Source organism: Lepus europaeus, chromosome 11, assembly GCF_033115175.1.
Source record: "Lepus europaeus isolate LE1 chromosome 11, mLepTim1.pri, whole genome shotgun sequence".
NCBI lineage: Eukaryota > Metazoa > Chordata > Mammalia > Lagomorpha > Leporidae > Lepus > Lepus europaeus.
In genome coordinates this window covers 37,158,100-37,170,306 of record NC_084837.1, presented here as the reverse complement: position 1 = coordinate 37,170,306, position 12,207 = coordinate 37,158,100, and the positions used below count along the sequence as shown (strand labels likewise).

General features: G+C 38.8%; 1 protein-coding gene across 1 annotated transcript in view; it reads left to right on the top strand.

The window, feature by feature from the left end:
* TTC6 (tetratricopeptide repeat domain 6) overlaps positions 1 to 12,207 on the top strand; it is a 267,326-nt gene that overhangs the window by 214,081 nt on the left and 41,038 nt on the right. Inside the window, exons 22-23 of the mRNA XM_062206582.1 lie at positions 8,160 to 8,294; positions 9,462 to 9,611. Coding sequence (XP_062062566.1) covers positions 8,160 to 8,294; positions 9,462 to 9,611 — 285 coding nt within the window. The remainder of the gene's footprint in view (positions 1 to 8,159; positions 8,295 to 9,461; positions 9,612 to 12,207) is intronic.

The window sequence follows — 12,207 nt, the reverse complement described above, 5'->3', positions numbered from 1 at the left end:
GAGAGATCTTCCAGCTGCTGGCTCACTCCCCAGATGGCTGTGACTGCCAGGGGTAGGCCAGGTAAAGCCAGGAATCTGGGTGTCCTACATCAAGGGCTCAAGCACTTGGACTATCTTCTGATGCTTTTCCCAGGCCATTAGCAGGGAGCTGGATCAGAAGTGGAGCAGCTGGGACATGAATCAGCACCTATATGGGATGCCAGCATTGCTGATGATGCTTTACCCACTATGCCACAACCTTGGCCCCTAGAGTCTAAACTTGATAAAATCACATAGATCTATTTTTGTGTTTATTGCTTGTGCTTCTTGGGTTTTATCCAAGTTCAGTGCCTAGACTGAAGCATTTCCTCTGTTTTCATCTAGTAATTTGATGATTTCAGGTCTTAAGTTGTGAGTTGATTTTGTATAGGTATAAGGTTTCAAACTTATACCTATAAGTTTTATATAGGTATAAGGATTCAAACTTCTGTATTTAGAAACCAAATTCCCAATTCCATATGTTGAAGAGACTGTCTTTTCTTCAGGGAATTATTTTAGCTAGATTAGTTGATTGTAGATGTGTAAGTTATTTTCTAGAGTTTGTATATTGCATTGGTCTACATATATATATATATATATATATATATTTTTTTTTTTTTTTGGCAGTACCATGCTGTTTTCATTATAACAGCCCTGTAGTATGTCTTGAAATTTGGTATTGTAGTACCACTGGCTTTGTTTGTATTATTCAACCTTGCTTTGGCTTTTAGAGATCTTTTGTGTTTCCAAATGATTTTTTATTTTTTTTTAGTTCTGTGAAGAATGTTCTTGAATTTTTGATTGGGATCACTTTGAATCTATAAATTGCTTCAGGTAGTATAGATGTTTTATTCCTATCAGAAAATGAAATAATTTATTTCCTTTTTTAACATTCCATCTAGAATCTACATATATTCCTGAAATTTTTACAGTGCATTGTGAATGAGCATGAAATTCATAATCTTCTCAGCTCAAATTGTTTTACCAAAACAAAACATGCTGTTTCCTTATTAAAATTTAATATAGAGAACAGGTGTCACAGATACAATTCTAAGAAGATAATAATTCTTCCCTCCCTCCAACCTTCCCCCTCTCAATCCTCTTGCCTTCCTTCCTTTCTTTTCTTCTTCCTTTAATGTTTGCAATAACATATGTCAGTTTAATTTATAACAGTCTTAATACACCACTAACCGTAACATTCAACAAGTAAAAAGTAGAAATACTATTGTTTTACAGAAATATAGACAAGGGCTATAAACAATAATCAAATCATAAGATGACAGTTTCATTCTTATACTTTTTTTGTATTCAATTTTAACTACCACATATCAGAGAAAACATGATATTTGTCTTCTTGGGAATGGATTATTTCATTAAGCAAAATGGTCTCCAATTGCATTCATTTTATTGCAAAACATAGAATTTCATTCTTTTTAATGAAACCAGCATATGAGTTATTTATACCCCTATGTTTGAAGCAACTCAATTCCCAATAGCTAAGATATTGAATCAGCCCAGATGCCCGTCAACTGATGACTAGATAATGAAAATGTGATATATATACATGATAAAAGACTACTCAGTGTGGACATTTTGATGGTATTAATTTTTTCAATCATGAACATGGAAGATTTCCCCATTTTTTTCCTTCTATTTCTTTCATTAGTGTTCTGTAATTTTCATTGTAGAGATCTTTCCTATCCTTGGTTAAATTTATCCCTAAGTGTTTAAATATTTTTGTAGCTGTTGTGAATGGGACTGGTTTTATAAATTCTTTCTCATTCAGAATATTGTGGGTGCATAAGAGTGTTGTTGATTTTTGTATGTTGATTTTATATCCTGCAACTTTACCAAATACTCATGAGTTCAAATAGTCTCTTAGTGGTGTGTTTCAGTTCCTCTGTGTAAAGGACCATGTTATCTTATACGTGGATGGTTTCACTTCTTCATTTTCAATTTATATCTTTTTGATTTCTTTATCTTTCCTAATGGCTCTGGCTAAAACTTTCAGAATTACATTGCATAATAGTGGTGGGAGTGGACATCCCTGTCTGGTTCCTGATCTTAGTGGAAATGCTTCCAACTTTTCTCCACTTGACATGATGTTGGCTGTGGGTTTGTCACACATTGCCTTTACTGTGTTGAGGTCTGCTCATTTCATACCCAATTTTTAAAAGGCTTTTTTAAATTTTTATTTATTTATTTTTATTATTTATTATTTTTTTTTGGACAGGCAGAGTGGACAGTGAGAGAGAGACAGAGAGAAAGGTCTTCCTTTTGCCGTTGGTTCACCCTCCAATGGCCGCCACGGCCGGCGCGCTGCGGCCGGCGCACCGCACTGATCCAATGGCAGGAGCCAGGTGCTTCTCCTGGTCTCCCATAGGGTGCAGGGCCCAAGGACTTGGGCCATCCTCCACTGCATTCCCTGGCCACAGCAGAGAGCTGGCCTGGAAGAGGGGCAACTGGGACAGGATCGGTGCCCTGACCGGGACTAGAACCCGGTGTGCCGGCACCACAAGGCGGAGGATTAGCCTAGTGAGCCACGGCGCCAGCTTAAAAGGCTTTTTTAAAATCAGGAAAAGATGTTGTGCTTTGTCAAATGCTTTATCTGTATCTATTGAGAGAATCACCTGATTTTTAGCCATCCTTTTGTTGATGTGATGTATCACATTTATTGATTAGTGTATGTTCCCTGCATCCCTGGGATCAATCCTACTTGGTCAGAGTAGATGATCTTTTTGATGTGTTAGTGGATTTGACTTGCTGAGGATTTGTTTGGTTTGTATTTAGTTGAGGAATTTTGAGACTGTGTTTATCAGGGATTTTGGTCTATAGTGCTCTTTTTTGATTGTATCTTCGATTTTGGAATTAAGGGAACACTGGCCTCATCACTGGCCTCATCAACTGAGTTTGGAATGATCCCCTCCTTTGCAATCTTTTGAATAGCTTAATAATTGGAATTAGTTCTTTTTGGAAAGTTTGAAGTATTCAGCAGTGAAGCCATGTGGTCCTGGCTTTTCTTTGTTGGGAGACTCTATCACAGGGTCTAGAACAAAGGACAGAGTCATTATTAGAGGAACTAAGAAAGGTGCTGTCTAAGCTACAATTAAGTTTTCTGATTGAGAGGCAAATAGAACCTGATAGAAGTGGCTTGATAATAATTTGTTGGGCTTTAGGCCTTGTAAGTTAAGAGGCCCAGACCTATCTATCTCTTCACATGTGGTACATCCTAAGGGAGGTGTGAATCTCCTGGGGGAAGGCACCCTGTTGACTTTCATTACTTAGTCTTATTTTTCTAGGTCCATAAGATTCATTGCTGATCACTTCTTTTTTTTTTTTAATTTTTTTTTTTATTTGAAAGGCAGAGTTAGAGAGAGAGAGAGGGAGGGAGGGAGGGAGAGAAAGAGAGAGATATCTTTCATCTGCCAGTTTACCCCCCAAATAGCCACAATGGCTGGAGCTGAGCCAGTCAGAAGCCAGGAGCCAGGAGCTTCTGGGTCTCACACATGGATGCAGGGGCCCAAGCACTTGGGCCATCTTCTGGTGATTTCCCAGGTGCATTAGCAGGGAGCTGGATTGGTAGAGCAGCAGGGTCTTGAATCAACGCCCATATGGGATGTCAGCATTGCAGGCGGAGTCTTAACTTGCTATGCCACAAATGTCAGCCTCATAGATTATTTTTTTGATACTTTCCAATTTTTTGATGTAGGCACTTATTGCTATAAATTTTTCTTTTAACACTGCTTTTGCTGTGTCCTGTAAATTTTGATATATTGTGTTTACATTTTTATGCATTTCAAGGAATTTTTTGATTTCCTCATGATGCTATATTCATTCAGGAGCATGTTGTTTAGTCTTCTTGTGTTTGTATATTTTCTAAAATTTATTTTGTTGTTAGTTTCCAGCTTCATTCCATTATACTCAGAAAAGATACATGGTAATATTTCAGTTTTTTGAATTATTTTGAATGTATTTTATGACCTACTATATGATCTATCCTTAAGACTCTTCTATGCAGTGATGAAAAGAATGTGTATTCTGCAGTTGTAGGGGGAAATGTTCTATAGATATTTATTAGGTCCATTTGGTATAGTGTACATTAGCCCTGTTTGCTGATTTTTTTTTAATCTGGTTGATGTATCCGTTGATGAAAGTGGGATGTTGAAGTCATCTATTATTACTGTATTGGAGCTTATATCTCCCTTTTAGATCCATTAATATTTGTCTTATAAAAGTGAGTGCCCTGACATTGGATGAATATACATTTATTACAGTCATAGCTTGTTAAATTGATCCCTTAATCATTACACAGTGACCTTGCATGTATCTTTTAACAGTTTTGTCTTAAAGTCTATTTTGTCTCATGAGGATAACTACTCCTGCTTGCCTTTGATTTCCACTTGCATGGAATAACTTTTTCCATCCTTTTGCTTCAGTCTTTGTATATCTTTATTGGTAAAGTGTGCTTCTTGTAGGCTGCATATAGATTTTCTTTAAAATCCATTCATCCAGTCTATATCTTCTAAATGAGGAATTTAGTCCGTTCACATTGAAGGTCATTATTGATAAGTAATGACTTGTTCCTGCCAGTTTTCCACAAGTATTCCTATTTTTTGTTTTGAATCTCCTTTACTTTGCGAAGTTTTCTGCCTTCATATTCTTTCATGATACTGATTGTCTTTGTTTCTGTAAATAGTGCATCCTTAAGTATCATTTGTAAGGCTGGCAGGTGGTAACACATTCTTGCAATTTTTGCTTGCTTTGAAAGTTCTTTATTTCATCTTTATGAATGAGAGCTTTTCTGGGTAAAGTGTTCTGGGTTGGCAGTTTTCTGTTTTAGAACTTGAACTATGTCTCTCCATTCTCTCCTGTCCTGTAGGGTTTCTATTGGGAAGTCTTCCATTATCTGATGGGAGTTCCTTTAAAAGTGACCTGACATTTTTTCTTGCACATTTTAGGATATTCTCTTTATGTTTTACTTTTGAAAGTTTGACTATTGGGGCCAGCGCTGTGGCGCAGCAGGTTAAAGCCCTGGCTGAAGCATTGGCATCCCATATGGGCACCAGTTTCTAGTCCCAGCTGCTCCCCTTCCAATCCAGCTCTCTGCTATGGCCTGGGAAAGCAGTAGAAGATGACTCAAGTCCTTGGGCCCCTGCACCCATGTGGGTGACCCAGAAGAAACTCTTGGCTCCTGGCTTTGGATTGGCAAAGCTCCGGCTGTTGTGGCCATCTGGGGAGTGACCCAGTGGATGGAAGACCTCTCTCTCTGTCTATCTCTCTCTGTAACATCATTTCTGATCATGCCTATTTGGGTTTCTATGTGCTTCCTGAATTTGGATGTCCAAATCTTTCTTCAAATTGGGGTAATTTTCTGCTATTATTTCATGGAGTGGGTTTAATAAACCATTCTTTTACCCCCATACCTTAAGAAACTGCTGAGAACGGTATATTTGGTCATTTGATGATATCCCATAAACCTTGCACTACTTTTGTCCTAATCTTTTTCTTTCTTTCCTTTTTTTTTCTTGACTGATATATTTCAAAAACCTGTCTTCTATACTGGATATTCTTTTTTTCTGCCTCATTAAGTCTATTTAAGGCTTTCCACTGTATTTTTTTAGTTTACTTACTGAATGCTTCGTTTCTAATATTTCTGTTTGGTTGTTTTTCAGTGTCTCTCCCTTCACTGAATTTTTTGTCCATACCATGTACTGAATTCCTAATTTCATTTAACTCTCTGTATTTTTGAAACCTTACAATCATTCTTTTGAAATCTTTTTCAGATATTTCACCAATGTCCCTTTCTTCACATTTCAGCATTAATGCATTATTGTGTTCCTTTTGAGGAGTCATCTTTCCTTCCTTGTTTATGTTTCTTGTTTTTCTATGTTGATTTTTGTACATTTGGGGGGATGTTTTTTTTCTATCACTTCTAGAGGATTTTTTTTTTTGACTGAAGGCTGTATTCCTGGGAGTGTACCTCTGGGGCTCCAGCCTGGGGCATTTACAGCTTACACCTGAGCTCCAGAGGTGTGTGCTAGTTGAGGTACTTGAGGTCAGGTAGCTTAGGCCACAGTTTGTGGGTGGAGCAAGTGTCCAGAGCAATATCCAACATGGGTGTGGTGGAGCACCTTTGGCTACAGTCAGGGGAGGCAAAGTTTGAGCCAGCTGGTGTGTTCGCCCTCCCAGCTTTTCTCTGTGCCAGGTGAACAAGCTGATAGATAACTTAGCGTGAACTCTTGATGCCAGTGTACTTCACCCACTCAGACGTGCTCAGTGTCCACAGCACTGACCCACCCCACAGTGTGCTCCACGATTCCATTGTGAGATCCATCCCTAGTATGCACGGAGCTCTGGGTCTCCGGTCTGACTAGGTGGGTGCTTGGGAACCTACTAACAACCTGCTGTTTTTCTAGTGGAGGGGAGGCAGTGGGAGAGGATGGCTCTCAGTTCAGAAGAGGCCATGTCTTCTTATTTCCACAGTACTAGGCACTACCACAGCTGCCATGCCCTCACTGTTCCCCACAGTGCAGAGTGCAGTGTGGGCACAGGTTCTAGGGCTGCCACTGTCCTGCTGGGCCCAGCTGGCCCTGTGGGGCTCAGTTTTCCCTGCTAGAATGCAGGAAAGTCTCTGAGGCCCCTGGAAAGAAGATAAGCAAGAACTTCTGAGCAGCTCCAGTCTCAAGATGGCAGCCACCCCCCAACCCCCAATCTCTGCTCTGCCTGTTATGGCTGTCCCACTGCATTCCTCCTTCTCTCCCTCTGGCTCTGGTGCTATTTGTCAGGCAACTGACCTCTAGATGTTGCTACTTTGGAGTACCTCAGCGAAGGAGGAAGCAAACATAGGGCTTCCTCTAGACGGCCATCTTGAATTCCAGAGCTTGAAGTGCTGCTAATGCTGTTAGTGACTTCCTTGTTGCAAAGCCTGTCATTTCTCAGTATGTGTCGTTGTCTACTTCTCATTCCCACTTGAAAATTGATCTCCCTTGCCTTCCAGCTGTACTCCTTTATATTTGCTTTGATCCTCTTCTTCCCCCCAACCCTTGCCATTGCTCCAGCTGGAAGCTGGGAATCATTGTTTGCCTACCCCCTTCCACTCAATTAATAGTGAAGTTGTCTTGGTTCTACTTTCTAAATACTTATCACGTTCACCTCCTTAGGCGCTTATCACATCCAAGTTAAATCTCACTGTTTCTTCAGCAATTTAATATGTCTCAGAAAATGGGATGAGTAACATTAATATTTCTATATTGATATATGCAGTAATCATTAGATGATATTTCTAACTGTAAAACTGAATTTTTTTCATTAATGAATTTCAGGTATTTTGGCTAAATAATTTAAGAGGGTGATTTTTGATGGTAGTTTGTTTCCTGGTGCCAGTAGAACCCCCTGAAGAACATAGAAGTGTATAATAAAGGTTGATTAAAATTACATCATGAGAGTAGGTATCTAGCCTAGTAATTAAGATGCCTGCATCCCATATTAGGGTGCATGGGTTCCAGTCTCAGTCCTGGCTCCTGACTCCAACTTGTTGCCAGTGCACCCTCTGGGACATAGTGGTGTTGGTCAAGTAATTGGGTTCCTGTTATCCATGTGGGAGACTTGGACTGTGTTCCAAGCCCCTGTGTTTGGCACAGCCCAGCTCCAGCTCTTGTGGGTATTTGGGAGTGAATCAGTAGATGGGAGCTATCTGTCTTTTTCTCTCTCTGTCTAGACATCTCAAATCAATAAATTTAAAAAGTTATATCCAATAATATCCATTAAGATCTTTTACAAGCTCATAGCTTCTCAAGAAAATTACTGGGAAATTGATAATAAACTAGTCCATAAATTTGTCTGACTTAAGTCTATAACAAAATAGTCTTTAGAATTTAGAAATTATAGTTCCCAAGATTGATGTGTGTGAGCTTGGCTTGTAGAATAAACCCTTGGGCAGGATTCATGGAGATCAGACTCCCTCACCAGGTCCTCTTCTCAAGGTGTACGGACAAATGTGGCCTTACCAGATTGGTGAGTCCCCATGTGCAATGAGTATGGAGCATTGTGCTCTGTGTTTCGTTTAACATTTGCAGCTTTAATGTTAAATAATCATTAAAAAGAAATGTTCCCTCCCCTCTCTCGTTTTTATATCATTCTAGGAAGCTGTGAGGAGGTTTAAGGAGGCAGTGGATGCTTTTTCTCTTTCTGATCAAGGACCGAACGCTATTTCTCTTTTAGCGGACTGTCTGTATAACCTGGGTCTCTGTTACACAGAGGAAGGCAACATCCAAATGGTATTTTGTATGTTTAGAAACATAGGTTAATTATGGTTTTAGAAACTCCTTGCATTCATTCTATTTCTGAAGGCTGCCCACATAGTGAGTGACTTCTCACAAAGCTTGATTTCTTAGACTCAGTCTGTGCCCTGCAATACTTATAACTGGCTTTAATCAAAGCATTTTATTTGATACTTTTTATCAACAGTGTTATAAAACTAATGTATGTTTCCTGCCAACACAGTAAGTCTGACTGGAGGAAACTAGAAAATAATTTCATCACATTAATATGAATTTACTTAAATTACAAGTAGTCCAAACGAAGAGCTTCAGTGATACTCTGTGACTCTTCTTATTGACAATGGGATAATTCAGATTAGATTGAAACTAGTTATTAAGATGGGCAAATTCACTGAAAATCCTTGATTCAATTATTATAGATGTATTCAGTCTCTAACTATTTTGTAGAAGTCTTCACTTTAAATTGTAACTTATATGATAAATATGTAAAATAATTTATATTATACAATGGCTAATGTTGGATATTCCATAACTCCATCTTTACGCACCGACACCCCCCCCCCCCACACACACACTCATGCATATCATTCAAATCATTATATTCTTGTATTCCTGGGATGGACAATGTCTTAAATTTGGATTTCTATAGCCTAGGAAAAAATTTCACCTGTCTAGTTGTTCCATTAAGAAACACCAGTCAGTACAAGATTAATTAAAATTTTCTTCATGTTTTTAGTCCTTTTAGACAACCAGATAAAACTCATCTTTGTTTTACTATGTTAGGAAAAGTTTTGGTGGTTCCTTGTTTTGAAATTTCATAACTGTGTTTCTGTCATGGGTTTTAGAAACTCATGGAAATAAATATACTGGTTGTATTTCTTTGAATAAATGCAATCTAAAGATGAATTATAAGATTATAGTTTGAAAAGCATTACAATATAACAACATGGATTATGTAAACATTTGTCTGAGAATATGGAAAGGGGCCTTCAGTTATAAAAATAAACATGACTTGCTCCTAAATATTACAAGGTTCATTGTGAGAAATGTTTTGAAACTGATCAAAAAATAGAGTGAAGCAGTAATACATTGTAGTTCATTAACGTTTAAAATTAAAATATTACATCACTAAGTGGTTTGTGTTTTAACAATATATTCTTCTAGGCTTTTGATTACTTTACAAGAGCTGTGAAAGTAAATCCTGATTTTGCAGAAAGCTTTTACCAGCGAGGACTTTGTAAAGTAAAACTGCACAAGGATAACTCAATTATGGATTTTAATCGTGCGATTACCCTCAACCCAAAACATTACCAGGTATATAAATAAATGACATCAATGACCTAGATAGTATACTAATTTTGGTAAGACTGTTAAAGACTATTAAATTTGGTAAGACTATTAAATTTTTGTTATTATTACTTAGCAATATTTGATAACTTATGCATATTTTTAATTAGCTATATTTTGATAATTCAAAATAGCTATATTTTCCCTTGAACTATAAGGTTATTTCCATCAGTGATGTTATGCTTTATGAACTATTATAAAACTTTATGAACTATTATAAAATGCTTTATGAACTGTGACATATATAAGTACTGTTAATATAGTAAATTAAGTATGAATAATACAAATATTATATACCATATTGCTATTTTTATTTACTTCTTGTTTTTTGCTGTCATATTGATTGCTATATTCTAATAGATTCAATAGGCAAAATTGATTGGATTATGTTTTTGAGAATCTGAAGTTGGAGAGAGGGAAAGACAGAGAGATAGAGCTTCCATCTGTCGGTTCACTCCCCAGATAGTTGCAGTGGCCAGTGCTGGGTCAGGCTGAAGCTAGGAGCCAGGAGCTTCTTCCAGGTCTCCTCTGAGGGCAGCAGGGGCCCAAGCTCTTGGACCATCTTCCACTGCTTTACCCAGGTCATTAGAAGGGAGCTGGATCAGAAGTGGAGTGGCTGGGACTCAAACTGGCACCCATATGGGATGCTGGCATTGCAGGTGGCTGCTTTACCTGTTATGCCACGATGCCAGCCTCATTAAGAATTATTGAATACAGGTGATCTTTGTGTGTGTGTATGTGTGTGTTTTCAATGTACTATTCTTTCAATTTTTCTAATTCTTTGATTTTTCTTCTAATAAAAGAGTGGGAAAAAGACTTTATTATTATTATTTTTATTTGAAAGAGTGTCGTGAGTGCCTACTGTCACACAGCTCAACAGTAGCAAGTGTGACATACGACTTGTCAGTCACAGGGAAGAAAGGAACACATGGACACAAGACTATCTTTCTAATGAGAGATTTTATTGCTTACACACCAGGGGTTTTTTAATCACACTACTCAACAGCATGCTCATTGAGGTCAATACACTTCTCAGTATCAATATACTTATCAGTCTACACTAATTAATACACTTATCAATAAACTTAACTCTACTATTTAATGTGACTTAATTACTTAGCTACTTAGCTTAATGTAACTGCTTAGCTTAACTACTTGGCCTAATCACCTAACTTAACATAATTACTTAACACACTTATCAATATCACTAATATCACTATCAATAATCAATAATATCACTTATCATAACTTATAGCTAACTTAACACACTTATTGAATTACTTAGCTTAACATAACTACTTATCTTAATATATATACCTAATCTTAACAATATCACTTATTGGCCAGAAAATCAATATTCTTATAACATAAGTCACAACAAACACTATTAAAATAATCTTAAGTACTATCACAATGAACAATACAAGGACAACAAAAAATTCAATACACAACATTGGTTTGCTACGTATCTAGGCTCGCGTCACTGTCACGAATGTGTTTTGCCTGCAGGGAGTGTCCAGTGTCCAGAGTTCAATGTCCCAGCAGGGACGGAACTCGGACCAGTCACTTACAGGCAGGAAGTTGTGGGAAGGCTGTCACTCTGGGCAGCAGGCTCAAAGTTACCAGGCGGACAGCCAGGCCAGAAGCTGGAGAGGTCCCCAGCCGAGAGCCTGGTCTGGCTTTGTGGTCAGGTCTGGCAGTAAGCTGATAAGGGGTCCAGACAAGGTGCTGAGGCAGCATCTTGGCTGGAATTTTGATCCCATAATTGCCTTGTGTCACTTAGCAAGGGGGCTAGCGAGCTGGCGCTTCAGCTTCAAGTGCAAGGAGATCCAGAGGTTTGTTCACACTGGGCCACACACACACACTCACACACAGACAGTGGGGTATTACAGCTCAGGGACAGCTCTGCAGGTCGGCTTGTGCCGCGGCCTGCTCCACGCAGAGTAGCGGGCTGCCTCTTCAGCTCCGGATGTGTGCAGATCCAGAGGTTCACACACACTGGGCCATGATCCCCCCAAGAGGTTGGAGAATGGTGCAAAGGTTCCCTTTTTATCCTCATTTCCGGCAGTCCTCCAGCTTGCCATCCTCCAACTTGTCCAATCAATGCTGGTTCCTCCTTGCTTATAGTTGAACAGTCCAGTCAATACTGTTCTCGCCTTACTTATGTTTGAATGGTCCAGTCAGTGTGGGTAGGAGGGTATTGCCCGTAGCACACTGTTACCTGACTGACCAGAGATGTCTGCTTGTTACGATTAGGAGTGTTTCACTAACAGCCGTTAGGCCTTGCCTCAGCTCCTGACTTATAACTCCACTTTACTTTTATTTTGTGGCTAGTGGTGCTTCTTAACTCAATGTTTTACTGTGGGGTTTCCACAGTTCGTCTCCTTTTCAGGTAAGGGGTGATGCATGACTCTTTTTGAGACTCCTATGGCTTTCTCCACACAGAGTTGCAGAGAGAAAGGGAGACTCATACAGAGATCTTCTATCCACTGGTTCACTCCCCAAACGACCTCAATGATCAGGGCTGGGCCAGACTGAAGCCAGAAGCTAGGGGCTTCTTCTA